The 24,567-nt window shown below is 43.4% G+C and overlaps 1 protein-coding gene across 5 annotated transcripts in view; it reads right to left on the bottom strand.

The window, feature by feature from the left end:
• dpp6a (dipeptidyl-peptidase 6a) overlaps positions 1-24,567 on the bottom strand; it is a 370,639-nt gene that overhangs the window by 57,474 nt on the left and 288,598 nt on the right. For all 5 annotated transcript variants that reach the window (XM_055881840.1, XM_055881843.1, XM_055881842.1 and 2 more), the window contains one exon: positions 7,151-7,249. In XM_055881840.1, the coding sequence (XP_055737815.1) occupies positions 7,151-7,249 (99 nt within the window). The remainder of the gene's footprint in view (positions 1-7,150; positions 7,250-24,567) is intronic.

Raw genomic sequence — 24,567 nt, 5'->3', positions numbered from 1 at the left:
GTTTAGAGTGTTAATCAGGGACTACAGATTGTTATGGGGAGCATTCTATATCTGCTGGGATAACTAATTGTCCATCACAATGACATTCATTCACAAAATTATGATTGACAATTCTGGGTTTTTAGATTGCACTGGTCAAATAATGAATGCAAATTATTCAATCAACAGCGCTCCAGTTTACTGGAATATATTAACAGCTTCGTATCAGGAGTAAAGATTAAAATATAGTTCATCCTGATTGCTCGTCCCATCTCACTGAATCTCATCCTGAATCCTAAGTACTCACTTTTTATTTTTCTATCCTTTGAATCAGCACATGTCCATCATATCAATGTAAAGCACTTGAGAGCATCTGGGAAAGAAGTCCATCAATCCATTATATCTTCTAATATGCTATTCCTTTTTCCTGTTTTGTATCCAAGGTAAGCTAAGGTAAGCTACTCTCCTCTTTCCATCTCTTCTCCTCCTATCATCTTTCCATCTCTTCTCCTCCCCCTTTAGATATGTTATCTCTGAACTTCATCCTAAACATACACTTGGCTGGCCATATTTTTCAACTGTCTTTCTGCCTGTCTTTTTCCCTCCCTCAGTCCAATCTTTATTCTGTATGTAGTTTGTTTTTATCCGTTTACCACCCTTACAGTCACCTGAGATCACTCTTTCTTTCCATGCCAACCATGCACCCCAACAGAGTCCATAATTTCAGCCCTCACCCTGTCCTCTTCTCCACCACTCTCCCTCTCTGTCGCTATACAGACTCCCGTCTTTCTTTTCCTTTCAAAGACACCAGGGCTTCCTCAGACCATTGCCATCTATTCATCCTGTTTCACACCACCAAGGGAATTCTCAGTCTTGCTCTCTGACACTCTCCCTCACTCCATCTTGCCCTCCTTCTCCTTCCACTAGGTCTTCATCAGGGCTCCCTTGACTGGCCCGGCGTTAGCCCAGGGCATTGGCTTCCCCCTGTGATCTTCACCTCTGCTCCTGCAACATGTCTTATTCATTCAGTCTCCTGCTCTGGGCAACATCCCTCACTCACTACAAATCACAGGAGGACAGTTGTGTGTGTGTGCGAAAGAGAGAGAGAGAGAGAAAGAAAGAAATCATATGTACTGTAAAATGAGTTAACGTGCCATAGACATTCCCCTTTCCAACAACACATCACTTCAAAGACCATGTACCTTGTGGATATTCCCACTTAAACTCTAATGGCTGCTATGATCTCACACTAGCACTCTGCCATCCCCTCCTCTGAACCCTACAGCTTTCATTTGACTGTATGCTTTGTACCTGTGTGCCTCATTGAGGCTTCAGGCAAGCCGTTCCCTGCACTAACTGAAGATGACAGCTTCATTAGAATGAGAGAATACCATGCATATCCACAGTCAGCACAGCTCTGGCCACCAGGCTAGCTTCCAGGAGAAAGAAGTGAAGCTTTACTTCCCAATCCATGGACTATTAGTCAAACATATCTACATATTTTATGCATTTGCATCTGTTTTTTTCCAGTAAGGGATAAAACACCAAGGACAAAGCTTAAATATAACTCTCTATTCCTCAAATTGTACCTTCTCCTCACCCTCATTTAGCTATTTTTGTTATGTCGTCCAGGTTTAATTCCCTTAAAAACAAACCGGTTCAAGCTGCAAATGCATAGTCAATCTGTCCAAAAAGTGTTTTTGATGGCAAATGATTGCCATCAGAAACACTTTAAGTTCCCAGGCCCATCTGTCTTGCTGAATATGATGATATTATAGTCACCGCACTTAACCAACCATGTGAAGGACCTTATTCTCTCCCTCTGCTTTCATTTACTTGTCCCATTCTCTCCATTCTTCTTCAGGGAAACGCAGCATCCCATTCATTCTGTTCAGGCCTCTCAATATTTCCTTTGTAACTCCTGAGTTCTGGCACTATGCCACAGAGAGACCATACAATGTACCACTGCTTACTTTATACTACCTCTGAGTGCCAACACGGAACACACCACCAAAGAATACTCATACATTTATCCAAATATATAACCCGATCATTGAGCAGAGAGATGTCTCCCCTTCGATAAAGCTTCCCAGTGGGGCTAAGCTGGTTGACATAGTGACATTATAACCAGTTTACAACCTGAACAGGGTTGTATCATTAAACGACAGGTTTACGAGCGGAGGCTACAATGTAAAGCTAGGTGTGAAATGTATTTTTCTTTCCTGTTCCAGGTCATCTGTACTCCTGAAGACTAAGAGGACGATGGTTAGGCTGCTAAAAACGAAGCTGGGAGAGAGTTATAGGGGCCTGTCTGGGACAAAATAAAAGGGTGTCTCTCTCCTTCCACCGTATACAGTCTTAAATCTCCGATGCCCTTTGGACCAGGTGGGCTATAAAACTAAATGGGTTTCTAAAACAACTCTAATTAAAAATATTTTCAGAGTGGGAGGAATACTTTCATGTGGCTGTGTGTGTGGCATGGTGTTTGCCACTAGCGGTTCAATCTCTCCATTAGCATGTCAGGTCATAGGGTGGTAAGCAGCAGGTGACAGAGACATTTATATGGTCTTATGTATGCAGCTTAGGTTTCTCTTTAAGCCGACTCCTTCCCAATCTGGCCCTCATACCATCATGGCCACCTAATCGCCCCCAGCTTCCAATTGGCTCATTCTCTCCCCCCCCCTCTAACCTGTAACTATTCCCCAGGTCGTTGCTGTAAATTAGAAAGTGTTACCTGGTAAAATAAGATTATTTATTTTTATTTTTAACTGTTTGCTTGTACAATTATAATGGAGGTGTGTGAATAATACTCATGCATGTCTTTGTATACATGGAGGGAAGTTTACCTTCTATTGAGTTCAGTCCTCTTGAGGACGTCTATACATAAACATAATCCCCCTTTCAACCTTATCTCTGAAAGGGGTCATAGTCAAGCCTCCCTCATACAACAATACAATTACACAACAGAGAGCTTTGCCATATCTCTATAGCGTATTGCATGAACCCATTCCCCAAAGTAGGAGGTGAATAGAAGTGTATGAGCTACTGATGGCTCCTGTCTGGTTGGCTGGATGGGAGTTTTACGTTGATTTACGGTTATCAGCAACACCCATACATTTTTCACCGCTGGCCCATTTGTTGATTCCTACGAGTCCACCGGCCAGCATCAAACCAGACCCATAATTGCAACATTAAACCTCCTTATCATGGCTCCTTATCATGGCTCCTTATCATGGCTTAAATTGTATTTTTATTTTTTATTGTTCTGCCTCAGAGCCACAGCACAACACAACAAGCAAGAGTCCATAACATTTGCATAGGGCATACTTGAGTAAATTACATTAAACATGAATAGAATGTGGTTTTGGTTTAACAGAAATATTGACTGCAAATACCTGCTGGGAGGGAAAGGTTAATACACGTCCACATTGTGAGATATGTAAGATTCTTATTCAGGACAGTGAGAGAGAGAATTCATAGAGACATTTATGAATTCATTTATGACATTTATGAATTTATAAAGACATTTCTAGGGATGTGCTGTGAATTTCATCTATGGTATAATGCTTAGCCTACTATGTTACATGTTACACTATAACAGACTGCCATTTCCTAAAATATCCAGAGTAAGACCAATGGTGTGTATATAGATGGGTTCTTTCAATTAAATACCATTAGCACTACCAAACCATCCTACTGATGTATATTGATCAATATCACTCTTTCATATGTCTCTTACATGAAACTCTGGCGATGACCCATGCTATCTATCCCTCTTCAAACGCCAACTTGGTGATTTTGAGTTGCAGCCGGTCCAGAACGAAAGACCAGAAACTATAACAGGGCTGTGGGTGGCTGAGTAAGCAGAAGGAGTTTCCTTTTCAATTACTAGCGCTGGTCAATGAGGTTAAACACAGTGGCGTGTATTCGTGGATGCCAATGGAAGCCAGGCTTCCCCACCCCCAAAATTACCAATGAATACATTTTTAAAACATAGAAAATAATTGATTTCTCTTAGTTTCATAATTTTCCTTCAAGAGGCTGAATGTATCTCACCGGAGAAAGCATCTGAGTGAGTGAAACAGCGCCCCTCTGTCTCAGCATGTCTGGCCTAAAAGTGAATGACATTTTTGCCGCCTGTAGCATTGAATTCAATAGCAAGGGAAGCCAGCGAGCATTTGGCCTCCCTTGATATTATTATAATAAAAAAGAAAAAATTGTCCCGTTTTTCTTCCAATTTAAATTACGATCTCGCCTCATCGCTGCGACTCCCCAACAGGTCAGTCATCAGCTCGGATCAAGGTTAAAATATACTTATTTGGCAAATCATGCGTCTGTTTGCTTGATGCTGTTCAGCAAATCACTTCTCCCTACATGTTTAGCATACATCAGCCATCAGGACCGGGGGGGTCAACCAGAGTGTAGGAGTCATTATAGGCAGACAAGGAGAGCTGCTTCATTCAGACATACAGCAGCTGCTAGAACTCATGCCATAACAGTAACCAGGATTTAATTTATCATTGTTGGATGAAAATGATGTTGTTGCTGGGTGTATTTGATTGTGATTTTATGTCGGGGATGGGCATACACAGGATATCAATGTTGCCAACTTCTGTGGTCATTGTGGCATGACAATAAACATAGGAGTTGGCAAGACAGCACAAACAGATCTGGGACAAGGCTAATGTAGGAGAGTTCCATGGAGGCACACAGTAAGGTTCCTGTTATAGATCGTGATGAAACAAGGCCGAAGGGTTATTAAAATCTCAACACCTGCATGAGTAGCTTGTGTTGTATGAATTCAATGACGGGGCGGCAGGTAGCCTAGTGGTTAGAGCATTGGACTAGTGATCGAAAGGTTGCAAGATCGAATCTCCGAGCTGACAAGTTAAAAATCTGTCGTTCTGCCCCTGAACAAGGCACTGTTCCTAGGCCATCATTGAAAATAAGAATTTGTTCTTAACTGATTTTCCTAGTTAAATAAAGGTAAAATTAAATAAAATGAGCACAGCCTTACACTCCCATAAAAGACCCCAAAAAGGATTTGGACTTATCAATGACAAAATAACATAACTTATTCATAAAAGATTCTAGAGGTTTCATCACAAACGTTTCCCAGGAAATTGATTTATGGCTCAAGGAAAACAGGAATGGTGAAAATATGTAATTCAGGGCAAAATTAGGTTTACAATAAAAACATCCATTTCAGTCCTCTCCTCGGAAGCCAATAATTGCAAATGTTCCCGACAGTTCTGAAAGCTCACCGTTCTGCACATCGCGAAGGCTAAACGAATATGACATACTAACAAAGAACTCTTTCCTTCTATGGCAGCTGCATCTACAGGCTCCCTAAGAAGACTTTCTTTGCAGGCCAAAAGCAGCTACAGTAGAAAGGCATGTCTTTAAGGTGACAACTCATTTCACAGTGGCTGCATACAGCCTCCTGGAAGATGTATGGATGAAAGTATTAATCAGCTTATCAAAGTGACAGAATGCGTCATTCTATTAAACAAGGAAAATACTACAGTATTTATTCTTGGTTTCATGCAGTGAGAAAAAATACTTTTAAAGAGGCAGCGATGGTCACATCCAGACAATGCATATTACCCCTGTTCTAGTACAGATTGCTGCAACTCATTGACTTTAATTGTTTTGTTGACTATTTTGTGGGTCATGAGAAACACCAGGAACAAGACAGTCACTACTGATCAGATATTACTGAATCGGTGAAAGCAGTATGTTTAGAGGCCTTGCTTTCAACCATCTAAATGAGTCAGATTAGTAATTATATCAAGGAGGGGAAGGAAGGAATGAAGAAAGGAAGCTGTCTATAGTACTTGAACAGTCCTTGACGTACTGTACTCTGTGTACTCGCCCATCTGCACCCTCTCTTGGAGAGACTAGTGGCTGATAGGAGAAGACGGCTTCATTAGGCATAAGTTAAATCAAAACTGCTTCATTAATCCTTTGGCTGTAAAGTACCTCTCGGAGTCGGGCTCTGATCATTTTCAACCCAGTAGTAAGATAATGGGTGTCTAGCCTGTTTCAACAGTTGCAATTTAAGGTTTGTTTGATTTTATTTTATTTTCCGGGCAACATGTCCAACTAGAATAAATACTTAATTTTGGTGTGATTGACGGTTGGCTTCAAGCACCCTTTCACTGTTTTACACAAGAGGATAGAATTGAGCCAATCCTGTGCCTTCACCCGTTTTAGCAGTTCCCATCATTGCAGTTCCCAAATTGACTGTGTTCTCTTCAATAATTGTGATATTCTCTGGACTGTGTATGTTTAGTACAGTAGTGTACATGCTGGCCCACACCGTGACAGTTCATAATGATGATTGCAGCAATATGAATGCAAAAATATTAGCTGCAGCTCCTCTTATAAAAACAAGATCCATGGTAACAGGTAATATGGTTTAGGTGTATATTGGATTTGACAGATGACCGCAGTGCACGCCAGCAGGCATGCACAACGTTTCACTTGACGTTGATTCAACACACACTCATTACACTGTCATTGCTAACATATACAGTTGAGCTGATTCACTGATGGGCAATGAGATCATTGGTGCAGAAGTTGTTGTTAGTGGAACAAAGTGATCAATCCATGTTATTCACACCATGGTCATAATGATTCTAAATCCATGCTAGCTGGGTAGGAAGCAGAAGTGCCCCATTAAATTCAATAGAAAACAGTGCTGAAAATGTCTTCAAGTTCAACCTATAAAATCTACCAAATTAAAACTTTAGAGTTCCTACTGTAACTCAGGTTTATTACCATTACAAAAGAGCTTTATGGATCTTAATTTGATCACCCTGTTTTATTATTATTTTTATTTTTTATTTTATTTAACCTTTATTTAACTAGGCAAGTCAGTTAAGAACAAATTCTTATTTACAATGACGGCCTACACAGGCCAAACCCGGATGACGCTGGGCCAATTGTGCGCCGCCCTATGGGACTCCTAATCACAGCCTGGATGTTGCAGGAAAACCTTTTTTATTTTAGGTTAAAAAAGGCTTCTGAAATTTGTAATTTCCATGTTGAAAATTTCCCTTATGAAAATAAATGTATACCTCTGTTTGAATGTCCACAGTGAATACATGAGTGTCACCGATATGAATGTCCCACGCCAACCCCTCTACAACATCAATAGAGTACTCACTGTGGATCCACTTGGCCTCAGGGTCGTGAACCTTGAAGTCCTTCCTGAAGATGTCCCCCACGGTCAGTTTCCCCTTGAGGGCCAAGCTGTCATCCTCGCCTGCAAGGGAACAAGTTAAAATACAATTTTAAATCAATATTCAATTTTGAGCATTATTGATTAGAACTAAAGATTAGCAGCGGGTCATTCCAGGATGATCACATACAGTGCATTCAGAAAGTATTCAGACCCCTTTTCAATTGATTGGACATGACTTGGAAATGCACATACCTGTCGATATAAGGTCCACAGTTGACAGTGCATGTCAGAGCAAAAACAAAGCCATGAGGTTGAAGGAATTGTCCGTAGAGCTCCGAGACAGGATTGTGTCGAGGCAAAGATCAGGGGAATGGTACCAAAAAATGTCTGTAGCATTGAAGGTCCCCAAGAACACAATGGCCCAATCATTCTTCAATGGAAGAAGTTTGGAACCACCAAGACTCTTCCTAGAGCTGGCATCCTGGCCAAACTGAGAAATTGTGGGAGAAGGGCCTTGGTCAGGGAGATTAAAACAAGATTGAATTCCTTGACCTGAATGCCAAGCATCACGTCTGGAAGAAACCTGGCACCATCCCTACGGTGAAGCATGGTGGTGGCAGCATCATGCAGTGGGGATGTTTTTCAGAGGCAGGGACTGGGAGACTAGTCAGGATCGAGGGAAAGATGAACGGAGCAAAATGTAGAGAGATCCTTGATGAAAAACTGCTCTAGAACGCTCAGGACCTCAGACTGGGACAAAGGTTCACCTTCCAACAGGACAATGACCCTGGGGCGGCAAGTAGCCTAGTTGTTCAAGTGTTGGGCCAGTAACCGAAAGGTTTGCTAGATCGAATCCCCGAGCTGACAAGCTAAAAATCTGTCGTTCTGCCCCTGTATAAGGCAGTTAACCCACTGTTCCTAGGCTGTCATTGTAAATAAGAATTTGACCTTTACTGACTTGCCTATTTAAATAAAGGTTAAATAAAAAAATTGAAAAAATCATACATCCAAGACAATGCAGGAGTGGCTTTAGGACAAGTCTCTGAATGTTCTTGAGTGACCCAGCCAGAGCCCGGACTTGAACCCGATCGAACATCTCTGGAGAGACCTGAAAATAGCTGTGCAGCGACGCTCCCCATCCAACCTGACAGAGCTTGAGAGGATCTGCCAAGAAGAACGGGAGAAACTCCCAAAATACAGGTGTGCCAAGCTTGTAGCGTCATACGCAAGAAGACTCAATGCTGTAATCGCTGCCAAAGGTGTTTCAACAAAGTACTGAGTAAAGGGTCTGAATACTTATGCAAACGTAAAATCCGTTTTCTTTTTATATACATTTGCAAAACCTGTTTTTGCTTTGTCATTATGGGGTATTGTGTGTAGATTGATGAGTGGAAAAAAACAATAATTTAAACCATTTTAGAAAAAGGCTGTAACGTAACAAAATGTGGAAAAAGTCGAGGGGTCTGAATAATTTCCGAATGCATTGTGTTTGCTTTAACAGTCCAATGCAGTCATTTTTATCTCAATATCAAATCATTTCTGGGAAACAATTAAGTACCTTACTGTGATTATTTTCAAATAAAATGGTCAAAAAGAAACAGAAATAGCTTCTTAGCAAAGAACAATAAAATATTTTCAGCCTGAAAAAACACCAGGACTTGATGGTATACCAGTAGAGGTATATCAGACCTATCAGACCAGCATCATGTTGTGGGGGTGATTTGCTGCAGGAGGGACTGGTGCACTTCACAAAATAGATGGCATCATGAGGTAGGAAAATTATGTGGATATATTGAAGCAACATCTCAAGACATCAGTCAGGAAGTTAAAGCTTGATCGCAAATAGGTCTTCCCACAATGACCCCAAGCATACCCCAAGAATACTTCCAAAGTTGTGGCAATATGGCTTAAGGACAACAAAGTCAAGGTATTGGAGTGGTCATCACATAGCCCTGACCTCAATCCTATAGAACCTTTGTGGGCAGAACTGAAAAAATGTGTGCGAGCAAGGAGGCCTACTAACCTGACTCAGTTACACCAGCTCTGTCAGGAGGAATGGGCCAAAATTCACCCAACTTATTGTGGGAAGCTTGTGGAAGGCTACCCAAAACGTTTGACCCAAGTTAAACAATTTAAAGGCAATGCTAATAAATACACTTAATTAGTATGTCAACTTCTGACCCACTGGGAATGTGATGAAAGAAATAAAAGCTGATATAAATCGTTCTCTCTACTATTATTCTGACATTACACATACTTAAAATAAAGTGGTGATCCTAACTGACCTAAGACAGGGAATTTGTACTGGGATTAAATGTCAGGAATTGTGAAAAACTGAGTTTAAATGTATTTGGCTAATACCCTGACTACACCGCTTGGGTTGTGTGCGCGAGCGTTGCAAAATAAATTTAGAAATCTATATTATTCAATTATTGCACCCACACTGCTCGCGCGCGTCAACGAGCATCTGCGTTGCCAAGGGCTAAAATAGAAGTCAGCTCTATTTGTGACGGAGATCGAGGTGCAGTCCTGCCTCTCCCATCTCTGCATTGGTTTATAGAAGCAGATACCCACATGCCATCTCCTCATTGGCTTTACCCACGTGGGTGATTGAAAGACGAACTGTGTTGTCGGTCGTCGTGGTAGTACTATGAAAGTTTAGATGCCAATCACCCTATAAGTTCAACAAAGAAAAAAAGCCTGGAAGGAGGAGAGATGACTAGAAACGATTTGGTTGACCATTTTATGTGTGGATTAATTGTCGGAGTAGAGGACCTTAAGGTAAAATAACAACTCAATGTTTATATCCCAGGTAAAATTAGCTAGCAACAGCAAGCTAGCTAAATAGGACAAATTAGCTAGCAAGTGCAAGCTAGCTAGCTAAATTGACATAAATATTTAATGCTTTTCGACCTATCCCCAAATTATTGTAAATGGTTCAGAGTTTGTTTTGATATTTTAACCTGCTTGTCGTGATCACGTTTGGTGTGTGGGGACAAAATAAATGTATGCACGATGGCGCATGACGGTGCACGCGCACAGCCGGTTTGGGTTCCGTGTTAGGCGTATGTAAACTTCCGACTTCAATAGATCATTTATTCTGGTGTTGCCCCTATGTAGCTTGTTTCTGGTCACAGGTTCAGGAATGGTTAAAAAAAATCACAACATGCACATAAAATTAACCTTACAAATAGCAGTGTTGGACGATTTGGAAAGACATAGTGAGTCAATAAATAGTATAATAATATTCGTAGGAAAGGTTTTCATCTTTATCTCACAATCTGTGGACACTATACGATAAGAAAGGTAAAAAATTACAGCACAATTGAAAAATATATGGCACATGGAAAACAAACGAGGGTGGTCTACAGTGATAGGTGGGATTAAAGAGCTTATATTTGGTAATCTATTATTGTTAGGTGACTGCTATATATATATTTTTTTTTAAATAGCTGTTATTGACAGAGAGGTTTGGAACAAAGTTTATTGGTCACATACAGATTTGCAGATGTTATCGCAGGTGCAGCGCAATGCTTATGTTTATAGTTCCAACAGTTCAGTAATATCTAGCAATACAATAACCCCAAAATATATATTTTTTATAATAATAATAATTAAGAATTATCAGAATGAACAATGTCAGAGTGCGGAATATATAAACTACCGTTCAAAAGTTTGGGGTCACTTAGAAATGTCCTTGTTTTTGAAAGAAAAGCATGTTTTTTGTCCATTAAAATAACATCAAATTGATCAGAAATACAGTGTAGACATTGTTAATGTTGTAAATGACTATTGTAGCTGGAAACAAGCAGATTTTTTTATGGAATATCTACATAGGCGTACAAAGGCCCATTATCAGCAACCATCACTCCTGTGTTCCAATGGCACGTTGTCACGATCGTCATAATAAGCGGACCAAGGTGCAGCGGGAAATGAAGATATCTTCTTTTATTAAAGATGACGAAACACGAAACAAACACTTTTACAAAACAAAACAACAAACGACCGTGAAGCTACAAACGTAAGTGCATACACAAGCTACAAACGTTCAACATAGACAATTACCCACAAACAGCTAAAGCCTATGGCTGCCTTAAATATGGCTCCCAATCAGAGACAACAATAACCAGCTGTCTCTGATTGAGAACCAATTCAGGCAACCATAGACTTTCCTAGACACCTACACTGAACACTAACCCATCTACTCTACTTAACCCCCTAAACCATACAACACCCTAGACAATACAAAAGCACACAAAGACAACCCACCCCAACTCACGCCCTGACCAACTAAATAAATAAAAGAAAAAGGAACAATAGGTCAGGAAGGTGACATAACCCCCCCCTTAAGGTGCGAACTCCGGGCGCACCAGCATAAAGTCTAGGGGAGGGTCTGGGTGGGCGTCTGTCCACGGTGGCGGCTCTGGCACTGGTCGTGGTCCCCACCCCACCATAGTCACTACCCGCTTTCGTAGCCTCCTCCAAATGGCCACCCTCCACATTAACCCCACTGGATTAAGGGGCAGCACCGGACTAAGGGGCAGCACCGGACTAAGGGGCAGCACCGGACTGAGGGGCAGCACCGGACTGAGGGGCAGCACCGGACTGAGGGGCAGCACCGGACTGAGGGGCAGCACCGGACTGAATGGCGGATCCTGGCTGGCTGGCTGGCTCTGGCTGATCCTGGCTGGCTGGCGGATCCTGGCTGGCTGGCTCTGGCGGATCCTGGCTGGACGGCTCTGGCGGATCCTGGCTGGACGGCTCTGGCGGATCCTGGCTGGACGGCTCTGGCGGATCCTGGCTGGACGGCTCTGGCGGATCCTGGCTGGCCGGCTCTGGCGGATCCTGGCTGGACGGCTCATGGCTGGCTGACGGATCTGGCTGCTCATGGCTGGCTGACGGATCTGGCTGCTCATGGCTGGCTGACGGATATGGCTGCTCATGGCTGGCTGACGGATCTGGCTGCTCATGGCGGGATGACGGCTCTGGATGGTCATGGCTCGCTGACGGCTCTGGCTGGTCATGGCTCGCTGATGGCTCTGGCTGATCCTGTCTGGCGGAAGGCTTTGGCTGATCCTGTCTGGCGGAAGGCTTTGGCTGCTCCTGTCTGGCGGAAGGCTCTAGCGGCTCCTGTCTGGCGGAAGGCTCTAGCGGCTCCAGTCTGGCGGACGGCTCTGAAGGCTCATGGCAGACGGGCGGCTTTGCAGGCTCAGTACAGACGGACAGTTCAGACGGCGTTGGGCAGACGGGCAGTTCAGGTGCTTTTGGGCAGACGGGCAGTTCAGACGGCGTTGGGCAGACGGGCAGTTCAGGCGCCGTTGGGCAGACGGGCAGTTCAGGCTCCATTGGGCAGACGGGCAGTTCAGGCTCCGTTGGGCAGACGGGCAGTTCAGGCGCCGTTGGGCAGACGGGCAGTTCAGGCGCCGTTGGGCAGACGGCAGACTCTGGCCGGCTGAGACGCACTGTAGGCCTAGTGCGTGGTGCTGGAACTGGAGGTACCGGGCTAAAGACACGCACCTTCAGGCTAGTGCGGGGAGTAGCAACAGGGCACACTGGACTCTCAAGGCGTACTATAGGCCTGGTGCGTGGTACCGGCACTGGTGGTACCGGGCTGAGGGCACGCACATCAGGGCGAGTACGGGGAGAAGGAACAGTGCGTACAGGGCTCTGGAGACGCACATGAGGCTTGGTGCGTGGTGCCGGAACTGGTGGTACCGGACTGGAGACACGCACCTCAAGGCTAATGCGGGGAGCAGGAACAGGGCACACTGAGTTCTCGAGGCGCACTATAGGACTGGTGCGTGGTACCGGGACTGGTGGTACCGGGCTGCGGGCACGCACCTCAGGGCGAGTGCGGGGAGAAGGATCAGTGCGTACAGGGCTCTGGAGATGCACATGAGGCTTGATGCGTGGTGCCGGAACTGGTGGTACCGGGCTGGGGACACGCACCTGAGGACTAGTGCGGGGAGCAGCAATAGGACGCACAGGACTCTGGAGACGCACAGGAGGCTTGGTGTGTGGTGCCGGTACTGGTGGTAATGGGCTGTAGACACGCACCATAGAGCTAGTGCGTGGAGGAGGAACAGGGCTCTGGAGACGCACAGGAGGCTTAGTGCGTGGTACCGGAACTGGTGGTACCGGGTTGGGGACACGCATCTCAGGATGAGTGCAAGAAGCAGGAAAAGAACACACCGGGTTGTAAAGATGTACTGGAGACCTGGTGTGTGTAGCCGGCATCAAATCTTCCGGAACTTTAACACAAGGTTCAGGCTGAGTACGAGGAACTGACACAGGTGGCATCGGACAGCTCACATGCTCCTCAGGGAGAATGCCATGCATACTCTGCCAAATCAACAGCTCTCTCTCTTCACTCTCCTCCAATTTCGTCAACAACTCCTCAAATGTCTCATAATCTCCCCTTCGTTCACTCTCCTCCAATCTGTCCAATAAATCCTCGACAATCTCAGACTCACCCCTCAACTTCGCCGACTGCTCCAAATGTCCCCCCCCCCAAGAATATTTTGGGGATGTCTCTTGGGCTTCCTACCGTTTCGCTGTGCTGCCTCCATTCGCCGGTATCCCTCCTCGCACTGCGCCAGAGAATCCCAGGCGGGCTCCGGCACTCTCTTAGGGTCGATCGCCCATCTGTCGATCTCTTCCCACGTAGTGTAGCCCAGATCCTTCTCCTGTTTCCGTGCTGCCTCCTCATACCGCCGCCTCTCGGCTTTAGCTGCCTCCAGCTCTTCACGAGGGCGGCGATATTCTCCATGTTGAGCCCATGGCCCTTTACCGTCCCGTATTTCCTCCCATGTCCAGAAATCCTGTGTAGGTGGGTCCTGTTGTTTTCTCCCGTTACACCGCTGCTTGATCCTTTGTTGGTGGGTAATTCTGTCACGATCGTCATAATAAGCGGACCAAGGTGCAGCGGGAAATGAAGACATATTCTTTTATTAAAGATGACTTAACACGAAACAAACACTTTTACAAAACAAAACAACAAACGACCGTGAAGCTACAAACGTAAGTGCATACACAAGCTACAAACGTTCAACATAGACAATTACCCACAAACAGCTAAAGCCTATGGCTGCCTTAAATATGGCTCCCAATCAGAGACAACAATAACCAGCTGTCTCTGATTGAGAACCAATTCAGGCAACCATAGACTTTCCTAGACACCTACACTGAACACTAAACCATCTACTCTACTTAACCCCCTAAACCATACAACACCCTAGACAATACAAAAACACACAAAGACAACCCACCCCAACTCACGCCCTGACCAACTAAATAAATAAAAGAAAAAGGAACAATAGGTCAGGAACGTGACACACGTTGTGTTAGCTAATCCAAGTTTATCATTATAAAAGGCTAATTGATCATTAGAAAACCTTTTTGCAATTATGTTAGCACACCTGAAAACTGTTGTTCTGATTAAAGAAGCAATAAAACTTGCCTTCTTTTGACTAGTTGAGTATCTGGAGCATCAGCATTTGTCTGCTCGATTACAGGCACAAAATGGCCAGAAATAAAGACCTTTCTTCTGAAACTCATCAGTCTATTCTTGTTCTGAGAAATGAAGGCTATTCCATGTGACAAATTGCCAAGAAACTGAAGATCTCGTACAACGCTGTATTCTACTTCCTTCACAGAACAGTGCAAACTGGCTCTAACTAGATTAGAAAGAGTAGTGGGAGGCCCCGGTGCACAACTGAGCAAGAGGACAAGTACTTTAGAGTGTCTAGTTTTAGAAACAGACGCCTCACAAGTCCTCAACTGGCAGCTTCATTAAATAGAACCCGCAAAACACCAGTCTCAACGTCAACAGTGAAGAGGCGACTCCGGGATGCTGGCCTTCTAGGCAGAGTTCCTCTTTCCAGTGTCTGTGTTATTTTGCCCATCTTAATCTTTTATTTTTATTGGCCAGTCTGAGATATGGCTTTTTCTTTGCAGCTCTGCCTAGAAGGCCAGCATCCAGGAGTTGCCTCTTCACTGTTGACGTTGAAACTGGTGTTTTGCGGGGTGTTATTTCAGCCTCATAGTGTGGAAGTATACACAGGGAAATCACATTTTTGACTGCACTGGGACTTTAATTCATTACAGAAACACCACATACTATTGAAGTAATGTTGGGGAAAGTCAGCATATTGATCATTTTTGTGTCAATGTCTGGATGGCAGTTAAGGCCATGCTCAGCTTGAGGCCATAAACAACATTTTTCTCCAAACAAACTACTATACAGTAAGGCCTCAAGCCAAGCAAGCTCATTATCTCCCTGAGAAGGCTGTGTGGAGGACATAGGATTTACCCCCCATCTAGTGTTAATAACTCTATCTTTCCTGTAATGTTTATAACTCTGTTTCCTCTAGTGTTTATAACTCTATGTTTCCTGTAATGTTTCTAACTATGTTTCCTGTAATGTTTCTAACTATGTTTCCTCGAGTGTTTATAACTCTATGTTTCTTCTAGTGTTTATAACTCTGTTTCCTGTAATGTTTCTAACTATGTTTCCTGTAATGTTTATAACTATGTTTCCTGTAATGTTTATAACTCTATGTTTCCTGTAATGTTTATAACTCTGTTTCCTGTAGTGTTTTTAACTTTGTTTCCTGTAAAGTTTATAACTATGTTTCCTCTAGTGTTTATAACTCTATGTTTCCTGTAATGTTTATAACTCTGTTTCCTGTAAAGTTTCTAACTCTATGGTTCCTGTAATGTTTCTAACTATGTTTCCTGTAATGTTTATAACTATGATTCCTCTAGTGTTTATAACTCTATGTTTCCTGTAATGTTTCTAACTATGTTTCCTGTAATGTTTATAACTCTATGTTTCCTGTAATGTTTATAACTATGTTTCCTCGAGTGTTTATAACTTTATGTTTCCTGTAATGTTTATAACTCTGTTTCCTGTAATGTTTCTAACTCTGTTTCCTGTAGTGTTTCTAACTCTGTTTCCTCGAGTGTTTATAACTTTGTTTCCTGTAGTGTTTCTAACTCTATGTTTCCTGTAAAGTTTCTAACTCTATGTTTCCTGTAGTGTTTATAACTCTATGGTGGAGAACAAGAAGCAACACTGGGTAATGCATTCTTTCATATGGCACATTTGTTTGACGTCACTGAGTCTTTGAACATACATGCTCAGACAACAGGAGTTGTGAATATACGATTAATGGGGGGGAAACCTTAAGAATAGTGATGGGTGTTGTGACTAGTGAAACATCTGCATCGATTCCATGCAGTGACTATTTCTTTCAACAACACTGACAAAATTAATTCGTATTTTCAACACATTGTGATCTTCAATTACATCTTTACGATTTCAATTTACACTCAAGACATGAACAGTATGACTATAGCAATGAGGGAGGAAAGAAAACAACAGAAGACAAAGTGTGTAATGTAGCAAAACACAATCATCTTTCGCTCTACACTCTGGTTAAGACCGATAGAATATCTGATCAGTGAAATGGGCTGGTGTCTTTACACCAGATGTCTGGGATAACCAGATTCATTTCCTCGTAATTCAAACCATCAGATCTGATCGTGCAAGCTCTCTGTCTGCCGTGTGACTCTTTTCAGATATTCATACTAGGCATGAAAAAAAGCTAAATGCAATATCTGATTTGTTTCATTTGGTTTCTGTAGCAGAGATATTCAGTCACTTGGAGAAAATGAGGAGTAGGGATTGTAGAGGAGGGAATTGTAGCTAAACCTTGGAGGGGATATTTAAATGAGTAGTGTCTATTGTAATACATGGACATCTGATGAAGACCAACATAAGTTTTATTGCCCAGTGAAAGTGGGGGTCATATGGGGGTCATATCAAGGACAACATACATGTTTAAAGGAATCATCAAATATTTTCTTCATGATTCACTTAATCAAGGAAGTTTTATTGCCCAGTGAAAGTGACACAGTAAGTTAAGAAGCAACCAGAGGCAAAATTGAATTTTCGGTACTATAAGCCATTACTTGATGCTCTCTCACAGGTTGCAATAGTAGAAGCAATCTTTTCTGCCCTTTCATTCCACAGTAGTATCACTTCAAAACAGATAACAATGTTAGGTCAGAAAATCTCAACTTTTCATCAGTGTGTCCAAAGACAAAGTCAGAGATAAGATGGTAAATCCAGTTAAGCTGTTCCCCTGGGTTTTAAAGTAACAGTGTTCAGTTGGGTTTTAAAGTAACAGTGTTCAGTTGGGTTTTAAAGTAACGGTGTTCAGTTGGGTTTTAAAGTAACGGTGTTCAGTTGGGTTTTAAAGTAACGGTGTTCAGTTGTGTTTTAAAGTAACGGTGTTCAGTTGGGTTTTAAAGTAACGTGTTCAGTTGGGTTTTAAAGTAACGGTGTTCAGTTGGGTTTTAAAGTAACGGTGTTCAGTTGAGTTTTAAAGTAACGGTGTTCAGTTGAGTTTTAAAGTAACGGTGTTCAGTTGAGTTTTAAAGTAACGGTGTTCAGTTGGGTTTTAAAGTAACGTGTTCAGTTGGGTTTTAAAGTAACGGTGTTCAGTTGAGTTTTAAAGTAGCGGTGTTCAGTTGGGTTTTAAAGTAACGGTGTTCAGTTGAGTTTTAAAGTAACGGTGTTCAGTTGGGTTTTAAAGTAACGGTGTTCAGTTGGGTTTTAAAGTAACGGTGTTCAGTTGGGTTTTAAAGTAACGGTGTTCAGTTGGGTTTTAAAGTAACGGTGTTCAGTTGGGTTTTAAAGTAACGGTGTTCAGTTGGGTTTTAAAGTAACGGTGTTCAGTTGGGTTTTAAAGTAACGGTGTTCAGTTGGGTTTTAAAGTAACGGTGTTCAGTTGGGTTTTAAAGTAACAGTGTTCGGTTGGGTTTTAAAGTAACAGTGTTCAGTTGGGTTTTAAAGTAACGGTGTTCAGTTGGGTTTTAAAGTAACGGTGTTCAGTTGGGTTTAAAGTAACAGTGTTCGGTTGGGTTTTAAAGTAACGGTGTTCAGTTGGGTTTTAAAGTAACGGCGTTCGGTTGGGTTTTAAAGTAACGGCGTTCGGTTGGGTTTTCAAAGAAACCCGAGTTCAGTTGTTGTTGTTTTTTAATAACTGTGTTTGGTTGGGTTTTTAAAGTAACGGAATTCGGTGCTAAACTTAATTTTGTTTGGCCGAGACTGTTAGAGTGATTTGTCGGCCTTAAACCTGTGCCAGCCTACCGAGCTCATGTGCTCCGCCATGTGCAGAGCGGGAGGATAGATGAGGCGAAGAGATGAAGAAGGAGACGAAGCCAGCATGGGGGTCTGGCTAACGGTTCGGGATGGTGTATTAAATGTTTGGGCTTCTTCCCATGACTGTTTCGATCTTATCCTTTCTCCACCATCCACCCTTTACCTGCATTAGGATAAATATTTATATGTCCTTAAATTCACAAGTGTGCTGGAGCTTAATAACCATTTAAGATGTGTGAAAGACTGATGGGAGTGTGGCACCATAAAGGTGTGCATGGGAATATAGGAGGGTAGGGTGAGAGAGGTTGATAAGGCACACAGAGAAGAGCATGTACACAGATAAATACATATTCATTATCTTCGTCATCGTTCAACACATGCACACTTTCACCAATTAATACATTATGAGCCAAACACACACCTCTTTAGTCAGGTGCACCCCACAAATGTTGTCACACAGCTGGGTCTGAGGACAAATGTCCCCAGAGGGTCTCTTATGTCAACTCTTTCCCCGTTTCCCTGACGAGTGGCCCTGTTTGAATACTTCAGAAATGCTTCCTTCCGGCCTCCCAAGTGGCACAGTGGTCCAAGACACTGCATCGCAGTGCTAGCTGTGCCACAAGAGATTCTAGGTTCGAGTACAGGCTCTGTTACAGCCGGCCGCGACCGGGAGACCCATGGGGTGGCGCACAATTGGCCCAGCGTCGTCCGGGTTAGGGGAGGGTTTGGCCAGCAGGGATGTCCTTGTCCCATCGCGTACTAGCAACTCCTGCCGCGGGCCGGTCGCAGTGCACGCTGACACAGTCGCCAGGTGTACGGTGTTTCCTCCGACACATTGGTGCGGCTGGCTTCCGTGATAAGTGGGCATTGTGTCAAGAAGCAGTGCGGCTTGGTTGGGTTGTGTTTTGGAGGACTCACGGCTCTCGACCTTCGCCTCTCCCGAGTCCGTACAGGAGTTGCAGCGAAGAGACAATACTGTAACTACCAATTGGATACCACGAAATTGGGAAGAGAAAGGTGTAAAAAGAAATGCTTCCTTCCTTTCATTTAGGTAAACACAGATCTATAAGTGATTGGATAGGTGAAGACAATGTTCCCACCCTTTTACTTCCACCAATCCAACCAATCTAAGGAAGGTAGGATGCATTTCTAAAGTATTTGAACATGACCAATCACTTTTTCACTAAGGGTGTTTTCACATATAGTCCTCTTAAACACTAGAACTGCTAAAGCAGTCATTTGGACTGTTCATGAATTCATTTTAAAAAGTCATTTTTGAAGTCATGCCCCCCTCCGTCTTTGACTTTTCTTAAATAAGTCTACATACCACACTGTTGTTGTTAGAAAATAAATATCACACAAATAACTGCAGTTTTAGGAGGGCTTTTTTAAATGGTTTTCCCTGTTGCCCCTCCTTCTCTTGACAGTAGGGCCTGCTCCGCTCCTTCTCTTGACAGTAGGGCCTGCTCCGCTCCTTCTCTTGACAGTAGGGCCTGCTCCGCTCCTTCTCTTGACAGTAGGGCCTGCTCCGCTCCTTCTCTTGACAGTAGGGCCTGCTCCGCTCCTTCTCTTGACAGTAGGGCCTGCTCCGCTCCTTCTCTTGACAGTAGGGCCTGCTCTGCTCCTTCTCCTGACAGTAGGGCCTGCTCCGCTCCTTCTCTTGACAGTAGGGCCTGCTCCGCTCCTTCTCTTGACAGTAGGGCCTGCTCCGCTCCTTCTCTTGACAGTAGGGCCTGCTCCGCTCCTTCTCTTGACAGTAGGGCCTGCTCCGCTCCTTCTCCTGACAGTAGGGCCTGCTCCGCTCCTTCTCCTGACAGTAGGGCCTGCTCTGCTCCTTCTCTTGACAGTAGGGCCTGCTCCGCTCCTTCTCTTGACAGTAGGGCCTGCTCCGCTCCTTCTCCTGACAGTTTAGAGTGCTGTGCCCAGTTGACAACCACCCAGATAATTGCCTCGAAACTGAACCGAAGCTAATTTCACACCTATAACAACAGATTCAATAAATGAAGTATGATGGGAGGGAAAAAGGTGGAGAGTGGGTGAGTTCATGAGCGAGGGGAAGCGAACGATGCATCATTATGTAATCACCAGTTGAATGAAGAACAGCAGTCCAAGCAGTCTTATCAGTCTACTTTGGTCTACTTGGAGTACACAGTGAGAGCATGCTTAATTGAGAATATCTGAATGAAAACTACACAGATGGTGGGGAAGAAATGAATCATGATATCTCTGATGTTTATTCTTTGTATTCTGAGCCTGAGCCTGAACCTAAACCTCCGATGCCTAAGCACAAGTGAGACAGGAGAGAGGAAGGGTTGGTACTGTTTGGATATAATAAGCAATGTTACCGGCTGATTATTAGCACTAAATGTCATCCCTGAGAGAGCAGGCCCTACATCTCAAGCAAAAAACTACATCAGCAACGCACTCACCAGCTTTTGTTGTTTATGTGACAAAGGACATGCTCCAACTGATGCCATTGCATGAAGACACACACCATGTAAGCACGAGCTGACAATAATTGACTATTTTTGACTGCTGTCATATCGACACATATTCATTTTAATGCTATTATTGCTTTTGTGCAAATTGTCACTATTTATCAAGCACACATGGCGCTTATAATTATGTTTTTATCATTTGACCGCGCATCTTTCTGACCATGCGTCTTGGTGTTAGTGTTTGTGTGTTTTGTTTTGTTTTTACATATAGGCTACAGTAACATAAACGAATGAAAATGCTATTGTGTTACTTTTTCATTCTAATGTTACCTAAGACCTTCATAAACACAACCAAATTATTATTTTTGCGATGACATATATGAAATGTAATAATTACACTGTTAGAATGTTGCAGTCATAATGACTGCTCATTAGCTTGAAGGGGGTGGGGCCCTCCAGGCCTAGCGGTTGAACCGATTTAGTGTTTTCACACTTGGTCCGTTTCAACCAATTTTTGTGAACTCTTTTTGTGCAGTATGAACACTCCAAAACCGAACTGAGAACATCTCGAGAGGTGGTCTGAGTTCGGTTAACTGTTTTAGGGCAATGTGAACACAAAGCTCTGCAGGTTCACTTGTCATTATTCCAGCACCACACACTAGACTACTGCAACACTGTTTCCCATAACCTCTCACATTGGTGCCACAAAAGAGAAATTATGATGATGTGCAGGGGTGTATTCATTACGCCGATTCTGTTGCAAAACGTTTCTTAAACGGAAGCAGATGGAACGAAAAAGGGGAGGAACCTATCTGAATTTGTCCAATAGTAACTCTCATTTTAGTTGACTGTTTGGCTAATGATTACACCCCAGTTTCACAGAAAAAACGTGTGCTGTTGTTGGATATTGATTAGGGATGCACAAGGATGGACAAAAAAATCCCAAATATTTGTGGAGTATTTAATTCATATTATTTATTTGCAATATGTGATCTATAGGCTAAGAGAGCTTCATAATATGTTTATTAGATTGTGGGGATTGAATCGTGTGAGAAGACAACATATTTGGTGAGAATCACAACATCTTAAAGGGGCCTACTTTGAGTGTACATTTTTTTTTAAATTGTTAACCCAAAGTTCACTTAAAGGAAGACTGATTGGTTCTTTTAAAGAGGACTAAATGTGAAAACACCCCGTCTCCTTTAAAGTGAACTCTGAGCGTAAAAAATAACTCAGTTCTCTTTGTATTCACACTGCCCTTGCCTTTGAATGAGGAATCAACTCTTTTGCCAGTTCACTTCACCTATTTTGTGGTCCGAGTCCTCTTTTGCTATGTTTGAAAAGGAACCAAGATATTTTTCCAACATACACTCAACGCACTCTGGGTTTTTACAAAGTGCAGGAAAAGCCATTCCATCAGATCGTGTTATCAGACAGCCAGACATACCTACTGTACTTACATTTTGGTAGCTAATAGATTGCATTTAGTTAAAATATGAGACATTATTATTATAATCAGAAGATAATATTAACATGTAAATATAATTGGTGAGACAACAATTAAATAAATGATTAAATAATGCTTTAATTGAAAATTGTACACTCAATGTAGGTCTATCCGGGATCCTTGAGACGTCCCTACTCTAAATCCTAACCCTAACCTTAATCCCTGCCCTTACCCTAACCTTAGCCATAACCCTTCCCAAACCTTAACCCTAACCTTAACCCTTACCTTAACTATTTTACATTTCAACTTCAATGGGGTGATGTCCCAGGGATCCCAGATAGCAAGGATTTTGTACCCTATGTTGTTGTCTTCTCACACTATTCAAACCCCACAATCAAATAAAACGCTTATGAAGCTCGCTTAGCCTATAGATCACATATTGCAAACAAATAATCTGAACTTTGTGCCTGTATAAAACTCCACACATATTTTGGATTTTCTGTGCATTATCCAAAAATAGCACGTTTCTTCCACAACCTGCACATCATCATCTTCTCTCTTTTGTGGCACCAATGTGAGGGTTAGCAGGGGAGACAGTGTTACAGTAGTCTAGTGTGAGGGGTTATGGCAGGGGAAACAGTGTTACAGTAGTCTAGTGTGAGGGTTTATGGCAGGGGAAACGGTGTTGCAGTAGTCTAGTGTGAGGGGTTATGGCAGGGGAGACAGTGTTGCAGTAGTCTAGTGTGTGGGGTTATGGCAGGTGAAACTGTGTTGCAGTAGTCTAGTGTGAGCGGTTATGGCAGGTGAAACGGTGTTGCAGTAGTCTAGTGTGAGGGGTTATGGCAGGTGAAACGGTGTTGCAGTAGTCTATTGTGAGGGGTTATGGCAGGGGAAACGGTGTTGCAGTAGTCTAGTGTGAGGGGTTATGGCAGGTGAAACGGTGTTGCAGTAGTCTATTGTGAGGGGTTATGGCAGGAGAAACGGTGTTGCAGTAGTCTAGTGTGAGGGGTTATGGCAGGGGAAACGGTGTTATAGTAGTCTAGTGTGAGGGGTTATGGCAGGGGAAACGGTGTTGCAGTAGTCTATTGTGAGGGGTTATGGCAGGGGAAACGGTGTTGCAGTAGTCTAGTGTGAGGGGTTATGGCAGGGGAGACAGTGTTGCAGTAGTCTAGTGTGTGGGGTTATGGCAGGTGAAACTGTGTTGCAGTAGTCTAGTGTGAGCGGTTATGGCAGGTGAAACGGTGTTGCAGTAGTCTATTGTGAGGGGTTATGGCAGGGGAGACAGTGTTGCAGTAGTCTAGTGTGAGGGGTTATGACAGGGGAAACTGTGTTGCAGTAGTCTAGTGTGAGGGGTTATGGCAGGTGAAACGGTGTTGCAGTAGTCTAGTGTGAGGGGCTATGACAGGTGAAACGGTGTTACAGTAGTCTGGTGTGAGGGGTTATGGCAGGGGAAACTGTGTTACAGTAGTCTAGTGTGAGGGGTTATGGCAGGTGAAACGATGTTGCAGTAGTCTAGTGTGAGCGGTTATGGCAGGGGAAACGGTGTTACAGTAGTCTAGTGTGAGCGGTTATGGCAGGGGAAACGGTGCTGCAGTAGTCTAGTGTGAGGGGTTATGTCTGGGGAAACTGTGTTGCAGTAGTCTAGTGTGATGGGTTATGACAGGGGAAACTGTTACAGTAGTCTAGTGTGAGGGGTTATGGCAGGTGAAACTGTGTTACAGTAGTCTAGTGTGAGGGGTTATGACAGTAGTCTAGTGTGAGGGGTTATGGCAGGGGAGACAGTGCTGCAGTAGTCTAGTGTGAGGGGTTATGTCTGGGGAAACTGTGTTGCAGTAGTCTAGTGTGAGAGGTTATGACAGAGGAAACTGTTACAGTAGTCTAGTGTGAGCGGTTATGGCAGGGGAAACGGTGTTGCAGTAGTCTAGTGTGAGGGGTTATGGCAGGGGAAACGGTGTTGCAGTAGTCTATTGTGAGGGGTTATGTCAGTAGTCTAGTGTGAGGGGTTATAGCAGGGGAAACTGTGTTGCAGTAGTCTAGTGTGAGGGGTTATGGCAGGTGAAACTGTTACAGTAGTCTAGTGTGAGGGGTTATGGCAGGGGAAACAGTGTTACAGTAGTCTAGTGTGAGGGGTTATGTCAGTAGTCTAGTGTGAGGGGTTATAGCAGGGGAGACAGTGTTACAGTAGTCTAGTGTGAGGGGTTATGGCAGGGGAAACAGTGTTACAGTAGTCTAGTGTGAGGGTTTATGGCAGGGGAAACGGTGTTGCAGTAGTCTAGTGTGAGGGGTTATGGCAGGGGAGACAGTGTTGCAGTAGTCTAGTGTGTGGGGTTATGGCAGGTGAAAC

Source organism: Salvelinus fontinalis, chromosome 25 (genome assembly GCF_029448725.1).
Source record: "Salvelinus fontinalis isolate EN_2023a chromosome 25, ASM2944872v1, whole genome shotgun sequence".
NCBI classification, from domain to species: Eukaryota; Metazoa; Chordata; class Actinopteri; order Salmoniformes; family Salmonidae; genus Salvelinus; species Salvelinus fontinalis.
This window is presented reverse-complemented; position numbering and strand designations above follow the sequence as displayed.